The sequence below is a fragment of the Argentina silus genome, assembly GCF_951799395.1.
Source record: "Argentina silus genome assembly, chromosome: 12".
Lineage (NCBI taxonomy): Eukaryota > Metazoa > Chordata > Actinopteri > Argentiniformes > Argentinidae > Argentina > Argentina silus.
In genome coordinates, this window is record NC_139666.1 from 12,194,594 (window position 1) to 12,216,623 (window position 22,030).

The 22,030-nt window shown below is 43.1% G+C and overlaps 3 protein-coding genes across 3 annotated transcripts in view; 2 read left to right on the forward strand and 1 right to left on the reverse strand.

Moving 5' to 3' along the window:
• Window positions 1-10,597, reverse strand: part of adam23b (ADAM metallopeptidase domain 23b) — a gene marked incomplete at its 5' end in the record, with an annotated part of 18,150 nt that extends 7,553 nt beyond the window's left edge. The window contains 13 exons of the mRNA XM_083682521.1: window positions 1-88; window positions 173-257; window positions 437-603; window positions 1,345-1,413; window positions 1,923-1,988; window positions 2,515-2,582; window positions 2,839-2,911; window positions 3,456-3,519; window positions 3,667-3,749; window positions 5,163-5,226; window positions 8,863-8,939; window positions 9,398-9,615; window positions 10,522-10,597. Of these exons, the coding sequence (XP_083538647.1) occupies window positions 1-88; window positions 173-257; window positions 437-603; window positions 1,345-1,413; window positions 1,923-1,988; window positions 2,515-2,582; window positions 2,839-2,911; window positions 3,456-3,519; window positions 3,667-3,749; window positions 5,163-5,226; window positions 8,863-8,939; window positions 9,398-9,615; window positions 10,522-10,597 (1,198 nt within the window). The remainder of the gene's footprint in view (window positions 89-172; window positions 258-436; window positions 604-1,344; window positions 1,414-1,922; window positions 1,989-2,514; window positions 2,583-2,838; window positions 2,912-3,455; window positions 3,520-3,666; window positions 3,750-5,162; window positions 5,227-8,862; window positions 8,940-9,397; window positions 9,616-10,521) is intronic.
• A 1,714-nt stretch (window positions 10,598-12,311) lies between these two features.
• cmklr2 (chemerin chemokine-like receptor 2) lies at window positions 12,312-15,027 on the forward strand. The gene is made up of 3 exons (XM_083681363.1): window positions 12,312-12,339; window positions 12,963-13,035; window positions 13,152-15,027. Exon 3 carries the CDS (start codon window positions 13,185-13,187, stop codon window positions 14,250-14,252), a length of 1,068 nt encoding a protein of 355 aa, XP_083537489.1. The 5' UTR covers window positions 12,312-12,339; window positions 12,963-13,035; window positions 13,152-13,184; the 3' UTR covers window positions 14,253-15,027.
• Window positions 15,028-15,804: 777 nt separating this feature from the next.
• Window positions 15,805-21,839, forward strand: LOC310813485 (NADH-ubiquinone oxidoreductase 75 kDa subunit, mitochondrial-like). The gene is made up of 19 exons (XM_083682519.1): window positions 15,805-15,883; window positions 16,518-16,597; window positions 16,991-17,085; window positions 17,218-17,325; window positions 17,421-17,497; window positions 17,615-17,696; window positions 17,855-17,985; window positions 18,088-18,273; window positions 18,459-18,593; window positions 18,685-18,799; window positions 18,977-19,122; window positions 19,387-19,515; window positions 19,699-19,828; window positions 19,929-20,089; window positions 20,251-20,405; window positions 20,525-20,700; window positions 20,793-20,927; window positions 21,157-21,229; window positions 21,309-21,839. Exons 2-19 carry the CDS (start codon window positions 16,519-16,521, stop codon window positions 21,398-21,400), a joined length of 2,205 nt encoding a protein of 734 aa, XP_083538645.1. The 5' UTR covers window positions 15,805-15,883; window position 16,518; the 3' UTR covers window positions 21,401-21,839.
• Window positions 21,840-22,030: the final 191 nt, after the last annotated feature.

A 22,030-nucleotide genomic window follows, 5' to 3' on the forward strand; every position in this document is an offset into this window, starting at 1 on the left:
TTCTCTTAGACGCTGGGTCCCACTGGATGCCAAGGTTCTGTGCCAGGCTCTGGGAGAGTGACGCAGCCATAGTCCATGTGGTGCCGTACTGCAGGTAGAACAAATCAACAGTCACCCACCTGGTTGCAATTATCAAACAGCATGATACTGGACATTAGTCAGCAAATCTAACCTCGTTGACCCCTACTCCGCGGCTCACAGAGCACATGCCCCCGAAGTACGCAACACTGCTCCGGCGGTAGTGGAAGGGCACATTGCTGCAAGACCACATCATACAGACAGAGAGTAGCAGTTATAAAACCATACCATAGAAAAGATGGACGACTCAAATCCTGAGGTCTAACTGATACAACATACTGGACCGGACAGCCAAAAGCTCTGAGTGTGAGAGCTCCTGGCGGAGTGGCGGAAGGGACAGAGTACAGTGTGCACTTACGAGAAGAGGTGCACAGCGTCTGCATGCTGCTTGATGCTCTGCTGTCGGTACTTGGAGAAGTCTTTCAGCATCTCCAACGGCTTCACGCTAATGGGAATGTGATCCTTGTCTGTCCAGATCTCCACAGCTACAAGAACCACGCGTGTGTGTAGGTGCTCCTTAAAAATCTGTCATTGGAGCATGTGGGGAACGGGAGGACACAGAAAAGAGTGAGAGAGAGAGAGAGAGAGAGAGAGAGCGAGAGTGAGAGCAAGAGAGAGAGAGAGAGAGAGAGAGAGAGAGAGAGAGAGAGAGAGAGAGAGAGAGAGAAAGAGAGAGAGTGAGAGCAAGAGAGAGAGAGAGAGAGAGAGAGAGAGAGAGAGAGAGAGAGAGAAAGAGAGAGAGCGAGAGCAAGAGAGAGAGAGAGAGAGAGAGAGAGAAAGAGAGAGGCAACAGCACAGGGACAGGAGAAGAACACTGGGCATGAATGAACATCTGCATAGTCAGGTGACAAACAGGGGGGACACAGCACACTGGGAGCAGGGAGAGACAAGGGACTGTTATTGCACGTCACAACTATAACAGAGATAACACAAGCACAATAGTGATCCTAAGACATCATCTGAAGAGCACAAACACAAGTATGGAGCCATGAGGGGTCTTTATATGACACATGAGGAGGTGTTCAGTTCCACAATCTGCCTACAGGGGCACTCCAACATCAATGTTGCAAAGCTTGTCTAAATAAATGTAAAGTTGCACTATGCAGCATTTTATACAATCTCATCACAAAGCCTAGCAGTGAGGAGTCAGAGTATTTCAGTGGGGGGGGGGGGGGGGGGGGGGGGTGAAGGATTACAAACTTCGAAAGATTTTGAAAAGACATACAACAATGGTGATACTAGAAATCTTTCAGAGAGGTTACTCACAGCATCCACAAGGTTCACCACTGACTTGGCAAAGTTCCTGGTTAGCCGTTTGGACGTGTGCCGCTTGAACTGCAGAGCATTCAAAATAACAAAGAAATGCTTTAGAGGTTAAAGACATGAGAGACATTATGATTCAAAAGATATACATTTTCTCCAAGATCCTCATTTTCTCCAACATTCTTTTCATAATGTATCAATTGAGCATGGTTTTGTTTGAGCCAATATACGTCAAACAACAGAAGAAAGACTAATATGTGCATCGGTGATCTCAACTAACACCCTATTGAACAGTGCTGCACCCTCTTGTGGGCATTGTTGACTATGCATCAGTTACTGGAAGAGAGAAACACAGCAAATGGACTGTAGAGAGGTCTTTCTCTTGTGTGGTTCTAAAATGTAGCTGAAACAGGGAGAATAGCCAGTCTTTCCATTAATATTCAGAACAGCCTACTCATGTTTCCTGTTGTTTATCTGGTAGTGTTTATGGAGCCCCTGGGATGGGTGAGTATGTGCTAGTCAGACTTACGGAAATTATTTCCCCCACAGAAAGTTGTTTGTGTGAAAGGAACATAGATTACCATATTGTGGTCACTGACGATCATGATCTCCAAATACTTCATCTCCTCAAATACATTACGAGGCATCTGAAAGAGACAGATGAGTTATTCTTTTTTAGGTTATTTTAGGCAGTCCCACTCTTATATTTTTCATTTTATTGGATAGAGACAGTGAAGAGAGCCAGGAAAGTAAGGAGGAGAGGGCATGTCAGCAGGGCATGGGCCGGATTCTAACCCATGCCGACATGGGCATATGTGCGCACTGTAGGCCATGGTGCTAGAACAATGGACCACTAGATGAGTTATTCTTATATCAACAACAACAACAACAACAACAAGAGACAATGAGTGAGTAAAAAATCTTATTCTCTCAATAAGCAGAGAAAATAGGGGTAAAATAGTAAATACTGTGTTGTGTTAAGTTATAAGTTATGTTAAGTTGTCTTGTGATATGGCTGAAGCTTGAGAGACTAAAATGACTTCAGGTTACTTTAAGGACCTATTGAAAGTTGTTTGTTGGGGGACAGCATGTCTGTAACCCAGCACAGATGAGTTAACTTAGGTGGAGTGCACAAGACAGGCCTTTAGGGAACTGGTGAGATCACAGACTTACAGCTCGCTTTTTCCTGCGCTTTAGCCAGGACATGTCATCTAGCTCTGAGAGCAGCTTCTCCTCATCCACTGTGGAGAGACACAGGAACACAGAAACACTGTAGGAACACACAACCACTTACAAACATGCAATCACCAAGCTCTAGGGCAGGATACACATGGAGAGAGGGACACTTGGCATGTCCTGTGATTACGTATGAACAGACATGGCTAGGAGAGGTCTAGAGAGGCAATGGGAGGTAGAGGGGCAAAGACCATGGGAGTGTTGATGTGAAAGGATGGATGGTGGTTAGATAATATGGCAGATAGAGGCATACATCCTTACCCTCCTCTTCTGGTTCATTGTTCCACTGAAGGGTGTGTGTTCTACGGAGTGAATGGGGCCGTGCGGCTGTATCCTGTGTCAGGGAAACCGTTGCATGTTAACATGGGTGTGGGATAGGGACCGGCTCTGAGTGTATTGACCAGTCTGCATAGCATAGCAATAAATATCATCATGCTTTCACAAGGTCATAGCCAAAAACCATGAACCATTTTTCAAGTGAGACATGTGAATTCATGAGTCCAGGTTTCACATTCAGATTCAGAATTCAGATTCATTGTTGCACATAGACATAGTGTTGTATTCTATTCTCTTGACTTTGGACATTGAATGAGATATGCTCTCTTGGCTTGTTTAACATAGGGAAATCACAATAGTGATGAGTGAGACAAACACATTTCCAGACATACCGTGTTATCATGTCCTTCACTACTCTAAATCATAGACATTCTTTTAGAACAATAATCCTTGTATTCTTTGGTCAAACCAACAACAGTAGATAAGATGTACTTTTGCACAGGACTTAAGTAACAGTTGAAGCAGTAGGAGTGATTGTAGCAGTGTTACACTGGTATTAGTGTAGCAAAAGATTTTTCACCAAAATGAAATAAAGAACTTACAATTGAGTGAGTCTGTTGCAAAGGCTCAATTAGATACACATAGACTCCATCATCAAACATTCCGCTTTCAGGCAAAGAGAGAGGAAGCAAGGAGAAAAGTGAGAGAGAAGCCAGTCAATACTGAGTCAATAGGAGCTGTAGAGAACAGATGAATATCCACAAATATTCTGAGCACGGCCACGGATTATTCAAAACTCCTCTGTTGACTTACTGCAGCCCGTTGCAGGTAGATAGGGCCACATGTGAGTCATCCTTCCCCCTCACCTGGCCATGGTAGTAACAGTGCTCCCCACCCTGAGGGAAGACAGGCACACAACACTTATACAACATCACAGCCAACCTCGAACAGAGGGCAAATATCACACACACACAGCAACGTTACTCACATCCATTACTCATATCCAGTGTACTACTGTATCACAACGGTACCATTTGAATCAGTACATGAACATGAATCATAAGTTATCAAAGCACCTTCTTGTTATCGCAACTGTATCCTTTTCTACTGTTTATTCAGTTATTGTTGGAGAGACTGTAAATGCCTGGGACATATTCAGCTTGAATTACACACAAACCTCATTTATACATCATATTTCTCTGCAGTGTGGGTGTTGGTGGGTCTCTAGTAAATGATGGTGCTTCCTCAGACCTCAGAGTCTACTACTACATAACTAGCCGTGCTCCATCTGTGACTCAGCTGTCAGAGTCAGGGTGAGCAGAGGACACTATCTTTCACTACAGCCATCCCACGCTGCATTGCTACTGCAGAGTGCCGTCTCTCCCCTGTCATGTGACCTGGGTACCCGAAGGAGGAGGAGGGGGAGGAGGAGGCTGCAGGGGAGTGGAGCCCTGCTGAGTCAGCTCCAGCTTCAGTGTGCCCAGCCCAACCCTCTTCCTGATTCAGCAGCAACAGCAGCAGCTGGAGCCACAGAAGCAGCCGCCAAGTCCTCATGTCTCTAACCTGGTTTCCTCCCTCTCTCTCTCTCTCTCTCTCTCTCTCTCTCTCTCTTTCTCTGCCTCACTTGCTCGCACTCTCCCTCTCTCCCTCTTCTCCCCTCTCTCTCTCTCTCTCTCTCTCTCTCTCTCTTGCACCTCACCCCCATCCCTTTCTCTCTTTCGCCTCACTCCGCCCTCTCTCTCTCTCCTCCCCCTCTCCCTTTCTCTCTCTCCCTCTCTCTCTCTTGCCCCCCTCCCCCATCCCTCTATCTATCTCTTTCCCTTCACCCCATCTCTCTATCTCTCTATTCCCTCCCCCTCACGCCCTTTCTCTCCCCACCCCAGTTTGATTTTGCAAACGGATCAGATAAAGTAAATACGTACATACTGACGATGATGCAAGCAGACACAACTGATTTGATTAAGTACACTTATGATACAACAATGAAAATAAAGATAGCAGTCGATGTTGTGCAAATGGATGAATGGCCATATGGTTTAACTCAATGTCTGAGAGCCCTGGTGGTCCTATCGTAGTGACAGAACGGAATACCGCCCATCTTAAAGTATTTTGGTGCATATTGCTTTAACTATCCACTTGCTCTTGGTTGCGCCTAAACAACACACCAAAACAAAACAACCTGTCCTGTACCAGCTGTAGGCCATTTTCTTTCCACAGGGAACGAATTAGACTCAACCAAAAAAAAAAAAACAACGGAGAAACTAACAGGCACCCAAACAGAGTGTACTAATGACTACTGGAGATTTTACCTTCGATAGAACAGGCTTGCCCTCTTCATAGTGGATCTCAACATAATCTGAAGACAGCAAGTCACTGGAAAATAGGAAGAAAGGCAAGTTGGTTATTTCATGTGGTTTCTCTCATGTGATGACCAAGGCACATGCCTTAGCTGTCAGGACTCTATGGTCTGGCCTAGAGCTGTGACTCAGATCTTGACTCACAGTGTGTTTTAGTTGTCTGCATCCTGTTTAACTAAAGGACAACATTTGAAACATCACCACAAACATTAGGTAAACCTCTTCAAAAACCACCTTATTGTTTACTCCCACAATGTCCCAAAGGTTTAAGGTAAATTAAAAGGGGTGTGTGTGTGTGTGTGTGTGTGTGTGTGTGTGTGTGTGTGTGTGTGTGTGTGTGTGTGTGTATGTGTGTGATATACTATATATATATATAGTAAATATATATATTTATCAGAAAGGTACAACAATATGCATCCTCTCAAAGACTTTAAAAGTAAATCACCACAGATGTGGGAAGCTACAAAATGGGATCCAGGGTACATAGCTGTCATATGGAGAACAAACACGTTTCTATTACAGCTATCAAGCCACAGTCAATTGTACTCTACCCTCTGAAGAATATCTAAAACAAGAACATCAAAGAAAAATATTTATTTCAGATTTTTTTCTCAAATAGATCATTTTCTAAAACAAAAGCATTGATTAGAAAAAACAAAACATGACAAGCATTGACACAAGTAACCTCACCAGCCAGACATCTCCCCTTTCAAAATGGTGTCAATGAAGCCTGACGTGATAAATGATTGTGAGAGGCCGCGGCTTCACCTTGAGCACCGCTGTCCTCCAGGCTGTTCTCACCGTCTGACTCAGCGAGCCACACCGTTACACACACTCAATCTGTTAGCTGACCACTGACTTCAAGAGACTGCCATTTCTGCCATAATAGCGTTTTTCTGGGTAACCTTGTAGATCTAATCAAAACACCCTCCTACCCCATGACATATAGTACCTTTGCTGCATAAAGTAGAAAAAAAACAAAAAGGTGGAAGAGCTCTCTTTGTGAAAACACACTCGTGTGACATTTTTTTTTGCGATGCTCAGCGAGTGAGCATGCAGGAAGTGTGCTGTGCACAGTTGGGAGTAGAGAGGAGAGTCAAAGCACCAGTGCAGTGTCTGTGAGAGATTCCTGAGTGAGGGGCTATTTTTAGCTTGACGGATGAAGCAGGGAGAGGAGAGTGTACCACAGCACTGTGTGTGTGTGTGTGTGTGTGTGTGTGTGTGTGTGTGTGTGTGTGTGTGTGTGTGTGTGTGTGTGTGTGTGTGTGTGTGTGTGTGTGTGTGTGTGTGTGTGTGTGTGTGTGTGTGGAGTGAGAGAGAGAGAGAGAGGAGAGAAAGAAGAAGTGTGCCTGTGTGTGTCAGACAGAAAGGCAGAGAGAGAGTGTGTGTGTGTGTGTGTGTGTGTGTGTGTGTGTGTGTGTGTGTGTGTGTGTGTGTGTGTGGAGGGGAGAGGGGAGAGTGCGGCATTGCGGAGTGTGGAGGGCTGGAGCAGTGGGAAGTGAGTGTACCAACATGTGAGGAGTAGGGAGGCAGGAGCAAATACATGTCGAAATGTGTAATGTGCAGTCAGTGTGTATGAGAGTGTTTGTGTGTGGGGGCAAAGAGTAGGAAGTCCTGCCCTGAGGTCTTTGAGTCCACAGGAGACTGAGTGCCACAATGCAGTGGTAAAGCAGAGGAGAGGGTGAGGACTAGAAACTGCAGGAGGTTCTTGGGCCTGGCGCCGGACCAAACACAGCCCCAAAACCCCCACTGACACATAATGCTGCCACTGCTGTTCATAACTCTGGCACATGGAAATAATCAGCGATAGTGTGAAACAAATAGTGATGCTCTGAGGATGGTAGAGTAAAACTCAACAAATACTGTATTGTACTGCACTGCAGCCCAGTCACACACTCACAGGAAATCAATGCTCATTAAAACACTAATGTACTGTATCATAAACTCAGATTCCAGATATGGCATGAAATATAGTCTTCTTACAATGACGACTGTGCTTGTTTTGACATGTAAACTGAAGGCCACAATTCTCAATTTGAGAATACTACAGTAGTCTCCTCCATATACTGTAGCTGATAATGTGTTATCCAGGTTCTGCCATCATAGGTGCAGCAAGAAGAGCAGTGAGCAGTAGTTGTGCCCATTGGCAGGTTGCAGACCTATCTATATTTAGATCAGCACTGTCGCAGCTACAACAGTGAGCAGAATTCAAGCTACCCAAACCCACAGACACAAAAGCATGCACAGGGTCACAATTCAAAGCTTCTCCTAACTCTTAATTCTGTGATCTGATCGGTGAAGTATACTGACATTAAAACTCTTCTCACCATGAAGCAGTTGTGTGCGGTTGTAATGTGTGATTGTTAAAGATGAGAGTGACGGCAAAAACAGTAGTTTGAGTGTGGACAGGAGATGGTTAAGTTCTCAGGTCAGTGACAGGGCCGCGACCCATCATTTCTCTACATGTGTTACTCTCTAGAATACGGAGTGTGTGTGTGTGTGTGTGTGTGTGTGTGTTTGTGTGTGTGTGTGTGTGTGTGTGTGTGTGTGTTACTATGTGCTGTTCTGCTAACCCAGGCAAAATCTCTTTATTAACATTGCCATTAGCAACCACTATCTCTGCTCCCTTTGGAATGACAGTAATTACGGCACCATGAGCCCATGGTCAATGGCTTCAAACAGCAGTGTGCCAACATCTTTCCCCCTGGCTTTTGGAACAGCCCTCCATCTGCACTGGAAGCAAGGATCACCATGACCAGTCTCTCCATTACTAATCCCCTCCAACACATGATCTCCAAGCCATGCTAACCTCAAAGGTCATACCTGCCAGGATTCCCAGGTCATTTTCTTAAGTGCTCCCCCATTCCAACATTCACATAACATGACAATACATGTACCACGCTCTGAAAGTACATTGTGTTCATTTGTCCTCACGATGATATCATCAACATTTCAAAATCCCCACAACACATGTGAGCTGACTGAAATATCAGTGCTGTGGAGAGCCACATGATGTCACAGCTCAGGGAAGACTGATCATGGATATCATGGATATCATCTACCAGTGATGAGACAAACAGTCTCTCAGAGGATGACCTGTTCACTCACCATGGAACCATTATCTATAAGATGAGATGCATTAATCACTGACCTGACACATACTGTAATATACCTCATTTACAATGAGCAAAGTCACCTACAACACCTACTGTAGGGAATCATGAACGCTGTCACTTGTGATTTAAAGATGACCCAACATAACGCTCTCTCCTCATATCAGAGAGTCTGTTGTGGCCATGACCTTGACAATGGTAACTGCTGTGAGAGATGCTTCATACACTGGATCTGGATACAAATGACTAAATGTTCAGAAAATCACTCCTAGATTGATATGAGAATATGAACACAACTTCTTTGCTGAGAACCATGATCAACCAGGATCTAGGCAACACCCAAATCGGTCATTGTTACTGGAACTATACCCAGGATGAGATTTGAAGCGAATAGCCTGAGGTGAGTTTCCAACAGGCCTCATAATAATAAGATCATCTTAAGTTAATTATAAGCAATAGATGAAAGATGATATTCTTGTTACGAAGCTTTCAGGAAACCCTAACCCTTTATTAGGAATAAAATACATAAAAGCACTTACTTGTTTAACGTTAGGTCCAATACAAATCTGGAACCAAAGGCCTCTAACTGAAAGCTGGCTTGGGCAAGGTGGACCGCCTATGAGAAAAACATTATCACAGGTCACTGTTTAAGTTGCCATCATGGTGTTCCCACTGGAATTGTTGATACATTGGAAGAGAGAGCACATAGAGAGAAATATTAACAGTAATGACTGTAAGGAGCTGAGGTTCTATAAGTATGGTACTTTACTCGCCTGTCACTATATGACAAGTAAGACAGGGCCTCACCCACAAAACAGCATGGATTAGAGGAGGGAGGGGAAAGAACGCAGATGCTCTTATTGATTGACTATTTCTACCTCCCCCCTCCCCTCCCCTCCTCTCCCCTCCCCTCCCCCGTGTGTCTAAGGCCAAAGTCAAAGTATACCCACTCAGCTGTTTGCAGTGTGCCAGCAATGGACAAGTGTACATCCATTGACCAGAATAATGCCACTGTACTGTGAGGCTGCAATGAGGGGAAGGTTCCATGTGCATCAGTCATGTATGTTGTCTTACCTGGCCCTCTGTGACCTGGTTCCTAGCCCGGGTGTCCAGGTCATGGAAAGTGCTCTCTGAGTCCTCGTTCAGATAGTAGATGAGCCGAGAAGGGTAGGTGATCATATGCTCAGCTGCATGGTGAGTTGTGTTGTCTGTGGCTGCTGCTGCAGTTGCCTCTCGCTCCAACAATAATGACACTGCGTCCCTCTCAGCCTCGTTCTCTACTCCTTGAGAAACTGCAGGAAAGACCCCATCACACAAGCATGACACTCTGCACATTCTTCATATGGAGTCCTGTCAATCACTGCATTCAATGATGTAAACAACTGCATCTACTGCAGGAAGTAGATATGACTTCATCATTTCTCCAGGACATAGTTTAGAGAGACTTAACCATATATTGTTGTTATTCAATCCATTAGGTAACTATGGCTTTAAACTATGACATTCAAGCTTCAAGGTCTACCTAAGTCTATCTAGACGTATTAGAAATGGCATGCTGCTGCAATGAAACCAAACAGATCTAAACTTGGGTGAATGTGAAATTCCATGAGTGGAATAAATTTGACTTACTAAAAAAACTAAGAATAATAAATCAATAATTCAGAATATGACAGGTTGGGTACTTAATGTTTCATTGAATATTATTCTACCACTAGAAATAGCATCATTACAAATCATTAGAGATAATTTCCTAGAGATTAACATAATAAAGGAGTAGGTGAGGTCAAAGTGTCTGTTTTATCAATCATATCAACCCAGATAATATGTTTCAATCTTTCAAAAGATTTGGTCTTAATTGAGGTAACAATAACTGGTCAATAATCCCTCTGGTAGAATTACCATGTTACAGGATCTGCACTGTTAGAATGAGATACATCTCTTGTTCATAACCAATGAACAAAAGATGCTGAGGTGCTGTTGTCTGCCCCCATCTCACCATCACTTAAAGGACTCAGCATATTAAATTGTCCTCCGGACACAGTCATCCTTCCCAAATGGAAACAAAAAAAAGGATAATCGACAGAATATAGACATATCTGTCATCTGGTCACACAAAGCAACATGCAAGTTGTTAAATGTAACTGATACTATTATGATGGAAATGTATTTAGCTCTTGCCTAGAATATGCAGTACATACCAATTGACGCTATGGATGGATGGAGCCAGGACGCAAGGATGCTCACGAGCAAATTTGCCAGAAATATCAAATGCATGATTCATATTTGATATTTGAAATATCTTTATATCAACACATCAACGCAGTGAATAGCTTGCGGCCCATTATTGCGGGGGAGATGTCGTTTACGGGAAATTCTTCATGTATCCAGTCAGTAGGGGAGAGAGGAGTCCTGCGGTAACGGGCGGGGAGCGAATCGAAGGCGGTGGCCAGCCACTCGAAATCAACGAGCAGGCTCCTCCTGGTGCTGCATCCGCGCAAGTGCCGCGCAAGACTTGCCACAATTCAACAGTCCTCCCTTGCACGCGCTCAGCACAGGCTCATGCACGAGCTTTAAAGCAGGTGACGGTTTTGACACTGAGGAGCACATCTGCTTTAAAAGCTCCACACATATGACTACTGTGTTTTCTGTTCATGCGATCACATACAAATTTCATTTTATTCATACCATGTAGGGTCTATAGGCATATCATGAATTACCTTATCATGCATGGACAGCTTTTGATAGATGTCTAATTCAATTGAAATGATCAATATGAATCGTATTTACCTTTACCTTTTAAAATGGGTCAGGGTGTCTATTAGAATGTGGCGTGAGTGGGAGTTTGCTGATGCCAGCACATAGACTGAACGAAACCTCTCCTTTCAAATACCCTTAAATGTGGGTGTTTGAGATGGCATGAGCTTTGTATTTAGCTGCCTTCGGCTATTGCTATTCATCTTTCCAGTAAGCCCCTCCCTGGCAGAACAGCCTCCAGGAAGACTGTTTGGCAGGACCACTCGCTGGTGCCTGGCAGAACTCTGCAGGACTGTTCATCACATCCATGGGTGTGCCACACACACACACAGACACACACAGACACACACAGACACACACACACACACACACACACACACACACACACACACACACACACACACATACAGTCTCTATATCACCCTCCTGTAGGATGGGTCGCTGGGCAGAGATAAAGAGATGTTTTGTCATCTGATGAGGCAGGAAGGGTAAAAAGTGAGATGTTTGTTTCGCATGAATGATCACTAGGTGTTTAAAACTGAACGTTTTCAGCTTGGTTGACCAATCAAAAGCACTTTTGGTATAGTAGTGAGAGTTACAGTACTTCACTTCACAACTTTGCGTACTTGCTATCAAAACTATCTGCACAAATTGATCAGCAATACTAAAAAATTACTCAGAAATGGTAAAAACATATATTCCAATGCCATGCTTTCTGGAAACCTTTCTATTTGCTCTGTACATAAGCCTATGTAGGCCTATTTAGTAAAGTGCCCAAAATCGTGTAAAAGTCATAGCGAAAAGATCCCAATAAACCTGGTGCTACGGTTATAGTGGACATCTTTCAGTCCAGTTGGACAGCCGTGGCTCGTAATAGGTGTGTATTCACAGGTAGCTGTTGACAACTGTATAATCAAACTCAAGGCATTATTTGCCAGAGACCTCTTGTTTTTCTCCTTCCTAAAGCCGTATGTGACGCGTCAGTGGACGCGCCCACGTACAAACCAAACAAACCCACACCATTTATTTCAGTAACGGCTTTGCATGGCCGTAGCGGAACGTACTCCAGTGGTGAATCTTTACAGAGGATTTAGTTTAAAACTTTTATGAAACATAAATTAAATACATGTCTAAATATTTCAAGTTTTAGTTTTGTATTGGCAACTTTACCTTGTGCTTCACTTTTGGAGGTCTTCTCGTTGCATTCCGACACTAACTCCGAAAAGTGAGGATTGGCAGGACAAGCCTGGTGCTACTGAAAGGTATGTGTATTGGAGACAGTTTGTGATGTTGGAGAACACAGAAAATGCATAACATTCCCAATCCCAACAAATCAGGGGTTAGGGTTTATTTCTCTTCTTTTATCAGAGGGGTTAGTCTATGCACATTACTTGCTAGACAGTTATGATTTTTAACTGTTTAATAACAGTTTATACAAGATTATTTATAGTTTCATATCAGTTCATGGAGGACTCTGTATCTGACCAAAACCTCAAGGACAACGTTAGAATAACTGTGGAGACGTTGTCTGTGTTAATGTTCATGGCCTATACAGTATGTTAGAGACAATTTAAGCGCAAAAGGAGAAGCAGGGTGAAGTCATGATTGAACAAGCTTGTGACAGTGTGCCTCTGCATCTGTCTTGTCTTGTCTTGTCTTCTCTTGTCGTGTGTGTGTGTGTGTGTGTGTGTGTGTGTGTGTGTGTGTGTGTGTGTGTGTGTGTGTGTGTGTGTGTGTGTGTGTGTGTGTGTGTGTGTGTGTTAGGGGTGTGGGCACTTCATATTTGTTGATCCAGCTACACTGATGACACTAGCTTTCAGGATAAGGACCAAACCAGCTAATTCACAATATGTATAATATGCCCTACCCTCATATTCCGTGACAGTTTTCTAAGGACTGGAGGAACTGGAGTAATTCGTGGCACTGGAAAACAGGTTTAAGGCCGTTAGCAGTATCAGGTAAGAATCTTCATTGTATGATACATAACACAATTATGTTAATATGGATAATATAGTCCTTTCTTCATAAAGATTTTGAAGGGAACTGCAACTTATCATTACTTTCTTTCTCACAGACTTCCTCCTATAAAGTTGACAGTGTTGCAACAATGGAAGACTCTGTGGAAGACTACAGAAATTACACCTATGATTACATAGATTATGGAGACATTGAAGAATTGAAAGAGGACTACACTCAGAGGGAGGTTATGCACATCATATCAGTGGTCATATATAGTATTTCCTTTGTGCTTGGTCTCATTGGAAATGGAATTGTCATATGGGTGACTGCATTTAAAAGTAAAAGGACAGTGAACAGTATATGGCTACTGAACCTGGCCATAGCAGACTTTGTGTTTGTGCTCTTTCTACCCTTCTCCATTGACTACGTCCTTCGAGACTTCCACTGGTCCTTTGGGCTGGTCATGTGTAAGCTAAACTCGTTTGTGTCTGTGATGAACATGTATGCCAGCGTTCTGTTTCTCACAATCATCAGTATAGACAGGTATGTCTCATTGGTCTATCTTAGCTGGTCTCACAAGTGGCGCACTGTGGGGCGAGCCTGGATCATATGTGGCTGTTTGTGGTCTGTATCAGCTATCCTGAGCTGCCCTACCCTCATATTCCGTGACATCATGCATTTACATGACAGGGTGGTGTGCTTCAACAACTTTAGCGCTGGACATACAGGAGCTTTGCGACACATCATCTTAGTGGCTGTCCGTACCACTGTGGGATTCCTCCTGCCCCTCAGTGCCATTAGTGTGACTGGCATACTTCTAGCAATCAAAGTGAATCAGTCTCAGGACTCTGTACGTCTATCTAGTTTCTCCAAAACAGTCTCAGCAGTCATTCTGGCCTTCTTTTTGTGCTGGACCCCCTTCCATACCTTTAGTTTGATGGAGCTGTCAATGCACTCCTCATTGTACTTACATGATGTACTAAAAACTGGCTTTCCTCTTGCCACTAGTTTAGCCTTTTTCAACAGCTGTGTCAACCCCCTCCTCTACATGCTTCTAGGGAAGAAGATTCGCCACATTTTGAAGCGCTCGTGTCTAGACACCACTAAGAGTTCGCTAAGGGAACTCAGCCAGTCCATCTCTGCTACTGAGTTGGTGTCTGTAGGCCCACCAGAAGGCAATCCACTAGAGGAGCCTACCGCATCATCAAATGTATGATTGCAAAGTTCTGAAACTTATTGAGCTACACCATAGCAATCTCCATGTGACTGTATATTGTTGTTACCTTTTGTTTGTTACAGTGAACAAGAGAATGTCAAAATAGACTGTCACATATGGGGCTACAGTAAGTTACCCATAGCAGAAATGAACAATAGCTGCTATTTTTCTTTCATACTGTGCCAATCTAAAAGAGCCAGTTGAACCATTATTTCAGTCTATATGTAACTTCCTTTAGCTGTTACTTCCAAGTAGCAATTAATCTGAGTGCCAACTTCAGTTGACTGTAAATTGCCTTCAGTGGAAAACCTGAGTAGTTAAGACTTGTGCTAAAAGTACAACGTGCACAAGGAAAAATAAGCAATAATGATTTATAAATAAATAAAACTGCTTCTCATAAACCAAGAGAAAACATATTAGAGGACTAATACCTCACAAGCTCAAAAAGAGTCATATTAAAGGCAGATTCTGCATGTTCATATTTTTATAAATATTTTGTATCAAACACATTTGACCTGAGGGTGGGAGGAATTGGCAAATCTCTATACCTTTCTCTGAATGACAGTGGAAGTGTGCTTTTTCTGTAATTAGTTTATTTTGTGTTGTATTTACTCTCTTTTGGCTATATACACAAGAGCCACATTCATTTGTACCTCTCAATATGTTTACTTACCATGTTCTAGTTGTTGTTATTGTTCTCCTCCATGTGAGGAAGCCAATTTATTTGTTAATTCTAATATATTTGAATCAAATGAATACAGTATGATACATCTGATCTCCTCTCTTTATTTTTCTTGTGTTAAAATATTTATTGTTTGCAGAGCAGTGCCAGCAGTATTACTCATATTACTATGCAGCTTATTCTCTAGGGAACAAACATTGCCTGTAACCTCATTAGGTTAGAGAATACACCAAGGATGGAAAACATTAACTATGCTCATAGTTCACCCAAGAGGATGCAAACTCTTAACAGGGTTCCCTTTTAGCTGTGCACAGCAGAGTGCTGCTAGCTCACAGATGGTGCATTTCCTACAAAGTATTACCTGCTTTCTTCCTGGAGTTATGCCTAGTTGTTAAGAATCGAATTGAAAGTATATAATGCAGCTATTTCCTGTTATCTCCCCCTTGGCAATTTAATCCAGATGAGCTGAGTCATATGGTCCACATCTGGGGCCAGGGTTTAAGGGAACATCAACTGTTGTCATTGTATTAATCACCCCATTTATTTTGCCAATATCTTGACACAATGCTTGGAGTAGTAGGCTATTGACATTTGATAGAGATTAACTGGTACAGCAGGCTGTGTGTTTAGGTAGGATGAAATAAATAAAACCAGATTGGGGTTTTTTGATAACTGAATTGGGATTTTAGAGAGTGGTTTATAGGCTATAAAATTACCAATAACTACATAATTGTTTTATTTTGCGCAAAAAAAAGTGATTAAATTGAACAAATTATGCATGCACACGATGTAGCTGTAACATATTTGGCATTTGGATTATGAATCAATGTAAACTATATATCTGGTCGAGCTAATTGGATTACCGAATCGTGACGCAGCAGAGTGAGAGGAATACCAGTCAGTCAGTGATGCTCTATTTTCGAGTTGAGTGAAGCGAAACAACAGCAAGGTAAGTTTGGACGGGATCCTTATAATATCTCAAATATAAGGGGGACATGATATTTTAAAAACTGTCATGACTATTCTAGCTACAGTAGTTAGCTACGTTACTGCAGTTGATGATGCTATGACGAACAGTGCGATGAAGGCTAGCTAACTGGCTGTGTCTGAGCTGTGGCACGTCAGAAGATGCTAACGTAATGTAGCTACTCTGCGCCACACAAAAAAACAGCAAAGGCCGGAGGATGGTAACTTCGCATGCTGGCTTTACTTGCTGGACAATTAACTGTACCAACACAATCAGCTATTGCAAATTGTGGGGAACAGAAATAGATGCTGCTTAGCTCCTTTACGTTCGTTTCTAGCCAGTCAGTTAGCTATCCGTTGTTTACATAATCGTTTTATTCCTCCCAACTACTGTGTTGTGAAGCAAGCAGCCTGCATCAAGTGATGTTTGCTATAATTTATGGGAAGAGTATGACAGAATGCAATTTCTTCTTTAAATGGTTAATCAGAGCTGGGTTAAACTTCGTGTATCATGTCTGGCTTGCTGCTATCAAACTATAATGTGGGTGCTTTTTAAATGCTGGACGATGCCTCCATTATTAGGAAATACACAAAAACATGGTGTGTTGTCTTTTCAGCATGTTGCGTTTACCTGCGGTGAGCCGGGCTCTCTCGGGAGTGGCTCACATCACAGGGGACGTGACTGCCGCCAACAATGGTAATGATCCTTCATTATTTTGCCATTGCAGGAGTATTCTCTTTTTCTGACATTGGTGAAGTCAGTCAACAATTATTTATTCCACTGCTTAGTTGCCTACAGTGTCCTTGTTGATACCTTGTTCCACTCCTGGATTATCTACAGGATTACAGATTTGCCTAGGAGCAAATGAGAATGGGTGCCAGGCCGTGGCTGGAATGGTGGCATCAGATCTGCTCAATTTAGTGCAGCTTGTTTATTAAGAACGCCTTTCTTGTGGTGGGTCTTCTGATTTAACTCATTCATGGTGTAACAGGACTGAAAAGTCTATCTGACAGTATGAAATACAAAGAGGGGGGGGGGTATTTCCATTTAGGATTCTGAGGACTTTAGGATTCTCATCTGTGCTTTCAGTTCGCACTGCAGCTACAGCAGCAGCCATTAACCTGGTGGAGGTGTTTGTGGATGGGAAGCCAGTCATGGTGGAGCCTGGAACCACCGTGCTGCAGGTAACAGGGCCTCTCATCACTGTATTTAACTATACTGTTGTCTTTCTTCATTTGTAGAAAAAATTATTTTGGCTATGAATGTAGGCTGTTAAAAAGTCTTGTGGTTGTATTTATATGATGTCTTGTTTTTAGGCATGTGAGAAGGTGGGAGTGCAGATCCCTCGTTTCTGTTACCATGAGCGTCTGTCAGTGGCAGGGAACTGTCGCATGTGTCTAGTGGAGATTGAGAAAGCTCCAAAGGTATGCGTCTTGTAGTTGTTCATGTGTCTTGTACTTCTGTCCTGGTGTATACTCTTTTAGTCTAAAACAGTCTAAATAATGCATATCTCTTCCAGCCAGTGGCAGCATGCGCTATGCCAGTCATGAAGGGTTGGAACATTTTAACAAACTCTGACAAAACAAGGAAAGCTAGGTAGGGTAAATCTCAAACATATGTCTGTTGGTTCATGTGTTGATAGTTGCATATAATCATCCCCAGTATTAATTACAGTATGTATGTAACCTACATTGTGTATGTGTCATCTGTTAGAGAGGGTGTGATGGAGTTCCTGTTGGCCAATCACCCTTTAGACTGCCCCATCTGTGACCAGGGGGGAGAATGTGATCTACAGGTAAATATTACATATTATTTTTCTAAAATAGCTAGGTTTGAAGTAATGTTTGAGAGTTTACAAATGGGAGGGTCTAGCAATAAATTGCATAACTCACTGTGCTTAGAATTGGGTTTATCGTTGCAATTTATATATGGTTTTGTTTCCATTGTGTGCAGGACCAGTCCATGCAGTTTGGCAGTGACAGAAGTCGCTTCACAGAGGGCAAAAGAGCTGTAGAGGACAAAAACATTGGCCCTCTCATCAAGACCATCATGACCCGATGTATCCAGTGCACTCGCTGTGTCCGGTGAGTCCAACTAGTGCCCGGTTATAAGCATTCATAACCAAAGTCAACATCTTACAAATAATTTCAACGGTGTCAGTGATGAATCTTTTGCCCCCTTTGCAGCTTTGCCAGTGAGATTGCAGGTGTGGAGGAACTGGGAACCACTGGCAGGGGCAACGACCTGCAGATTGGCACTTATGTGGAGAAGATGTTCATGTCGGAGTTGTCTGGGAATGTCATTGACATATGCCCTGTGGGAGCGCTGACTTCTAAGCCGTATGCTTTCACTTCCCGACCCTGGGAGACCAGGTATGTATGTGCACAGTCTGCATATAGTACAAAGTGGCTCTTTGAATAAAGTCCAATGAACTGAATATATGTTTTGCTCTCTGTAAAAGCTGTAAGATTAGATTTCCATTATGAGTCTGTTTGATATACAATTGTTTATGGCATTTGTGGTTGTTTTGTCAACATACATTTGTCTCTCCCTACAGGAAGACTGAATCCATTGATGTGCTGGATGCTGTGGGCAGCAACATTGTGGTGAGCACCCGGGGTGGTGAGGTCATGAGGATCCTGCCTCGCCTCAATGAGGATGTCAATGAGGAGTGGATCTCAGATAAGACCAGGTGAGCTGACAACTAGATGAAGGTCACAATGACCAGTATCATCTATCCTTTTCTTTTGGGAAATGACTCTTAACTACCTTCTGATTGGCAGGTTTGCTTATGACGGGCTCAAACGGCAGCGGCTGACTCAGCCAATGGTGAAGGATCAGTCTGGACAGTTGGTGGCCACTTCCTGGGAAGATGTCCTGACTCGAGTTGCTGGGGCAGTATGTGATGCGTTTAATGTTTATGTTTAGTGTCTGACCCTCCCTCTCTCAGTGTCAACACAGAGAAATGTTTATCTCCAGTGTTTCCTAGAGCCTTATCTGATGTTTCAAGAGTTTCCACATTGTTGTAATGGTGTATAGGCCTGATTTATGAATCATGAATGATTTATTTTCCAGTTACAAGGAGCTCAAGGCACCAACGTCGCGGCCGTTGTGGGGGGGATGGTGGATGCGGAGGCTCTGATTGCTCTGAAAGACATGATGAACCGCTTCAACAGTGACAGCCTGTGTACTGAGGAGATCTTTCCTATGGCAGGGGCTGGGTAAGACAGTGCTGGGATGAGTAGAGTCAATGTGGTCTAATACTCTACCATTATTATTATTACATTATTAGTATGCTCTCTTTCACACCCCCAATGGATACTGAAGTTGTGGATTTATGTTAGTATGTGGTATAAGCTGAGGAACCTCCCCCTAGCCAGAGTTTTCACCAATCCATGAGGAGAGTGAACAAGTGCACACTTCAGGGAGACGGGTAAGGTATAGCAATAGAGTGGAGCACTGATTCTTTGTATGACTTCCTTTAGATCTGACCTGCGCTCCAACTACCTGCTGAACTCCCGCATCGTTGGCATTGAAGAGGCTGACGTGCTGCTCCTGGTTGGCACCAACCCACGCTACGAGGCACCACTTTTCAACGCGCGCATCAGGAAGAGGTAGCTAGGATTTAAGTGCTGTCAAATCTACTGGTATCTGAAATTTGCATTAAATAACTGCCATTGCTGTGGTGCTTCCAGCTCCTGATTTATGGTCTGTCTTTAAGTGGAAACTATAAATCTGAGGGGGTGTTGCCACTGCAATGACTGGTATTTCATACATGCCTGGTGTCTCTCCAATAGCTGGCTCCACAACGAGCTGGAGGTGGCCCTAGTGGGGCGAGAGGTGGACCTGAGCTACACATACGATCATCTTGGGGAGTCTGCCAAGGTTCTACTGGAGATAGCGGCTGGGACTCACCCCTTCTCTCAGGTAATTATGTTGCCATCTCTGATTGTTTATCACTAAGTGAATACTGTCAAGGAGAATTAGCTTAATCAACAATTCAACTTGTCTCTACTTCCTTTCCCAGGTTCTTGCCCAGGCAAAACGCCCTGCAGTGGTGGTGGGCAGTGGTTCCCTGCAGCGAAAGGACGGGGCTGCTATACACGCAGCAGTGTCCACCATTGCTCAGAATGCTCGGGTCAGCAGTGGAGTAGACGAAAGCTGGAAGGTTCTCAATGTGCTTCACAGGTAATAAACATAGCTAGCTCTGAGAGTGATTTTTAAGTGATTTTTAAGTGATTTAGCGTGAAAGCTGTTGATGCTGTATTTAGGTTGATGTTTAAAGATTTCAAAAATCAATTGACATACGTTTTTAATAGAAAGTTCCCTCTGTCTGTCTGTTACTACAGGGTGGCCAGTCAAGTGGCTGCACTGGATCTTGGATACAAGCCAGGCGTGGAGGCAATCAGGAAGAATCCACCAAAAGTCTTGTTCCTCCTTGGGGCTGATGCTGGCTGTATCACCCGCCAGGACCTGCCAAAGGACAGCTTTATCATTTATCAGGGTCAGGAAAGCTCCCCCGCAACAGCATAGACCTACAACTTTTTTAATGTGCAACATTTGAAAATAAGATCCAACATAGTCATGCTTATGTAACCATGCTGTTCCCATAACTCTGCACAGGGCATCATGGGGATGCTGGGGCAACGATGGCTGACATCATTCTCCCTGGAGCAGCGTACACAGAGAAATGTAGCACCTATGTGAACACAGAGGGTCGTGCCCAGCAGACTAGGGTGGCTGTTACTGCTCCAGGCATGGCCAGGGAGGACTGGAAGATCATCCGGGCCATATCTGAGGTAAACTACTGATTCTCTACAGAAATCAGTCTGCCATGTGTTACTTTGCAATTGCATGACTTAACCTTGTCTTTTGTTTTTCTACCCCAAAGCTTGCCGGAGTGACATTGCCCTATGACACCATTGACCAAGTGCGTGACAGATTAGCTGAGGTTTCCCCCAACCTGGTGCGATATGATGACGTGGAGGAGGCCAACTACTTTAAGCAGGCAAATGAGCTGTCCAAGGTCAGTTGTAACCCTACACACACGCTTAACATTTTTCTCTTTTCTTGAGCACCCTATTTTATATTCTTCTCCTAAAGTAGGGAAATAGTTGCCCTCAGGGGGAACCCTCCTATGAATATGTTTTGGGTATTTTAACATCTTTATATTATTATGCGGTTAGGGTTAGTGAACTATGAACTATTGTCCACTATAATGGTCCACTATAAATGATATGTCTTGTCTCTCGCAGGCTGTGAACCAGACTGTCCTCTCAGATCCTCTGGTCCCTACACAACTCACAGTCAGAGACTTTTACATGACAGGTGAGATTGTGCTGCTGACCTCTGCCTGTTCTCTATTACCGTATAGAATGTTCTGTTTTATACTCTCTCTTATCCACAGATCCTATCAGCAGAGCTTCCCAGACGATGGCTAAGTGTGTGAAAGCAGTGACAGAAGGAGCACAAGCTGTGGAAGAGCCATCCATATGCTAAATCTCTATTTTCCCGGGTCATCCCCCTCTACATGTAGTAGATGTCCATCCAAGTTGCAAACATACACACAGACTCTAATATATGCATAGAAACATATTTATTTGCAGTACAGTGTCATTGTAATAGATGGCTGTTAAACTCTTCCTTGTATATAGAATTAAGTTGCACACACCTACATAAATATATTCAGCAATGCAGTACAGAGTCAATGTGTTAGATACATGTCCAAAACACTTGTTAGATACATGTTCAAAAACAACTGTTACAAATTCATAAAAGCTATTATAAACACAGTAAAGAGTCATTGTAAGAGATGCTTATTCAACTCTCACTTACCTATTGTCATCCATGTATTAATATTTAATACCGAATGCAGTCCATTGCCTTTCAGTTCCCTAGCTACCATCAGTATTTAATTTCCTATAACCATTCCACTGTGAATTGTGTATAGATTGAATTTTCCAGAATGATAATTGATATGCTTTGTAGATAATGTTAAATACAATAATAAATAAAATAAACATTTTGTCAGTAGTAATTTGTGCTTTGGTAAAGGCCCTTTTCACAATAATTGTTGGTACACGTTAGTACTTAATAAGGGTTCCCAAATTGTTTTTATTTGCCATAGCA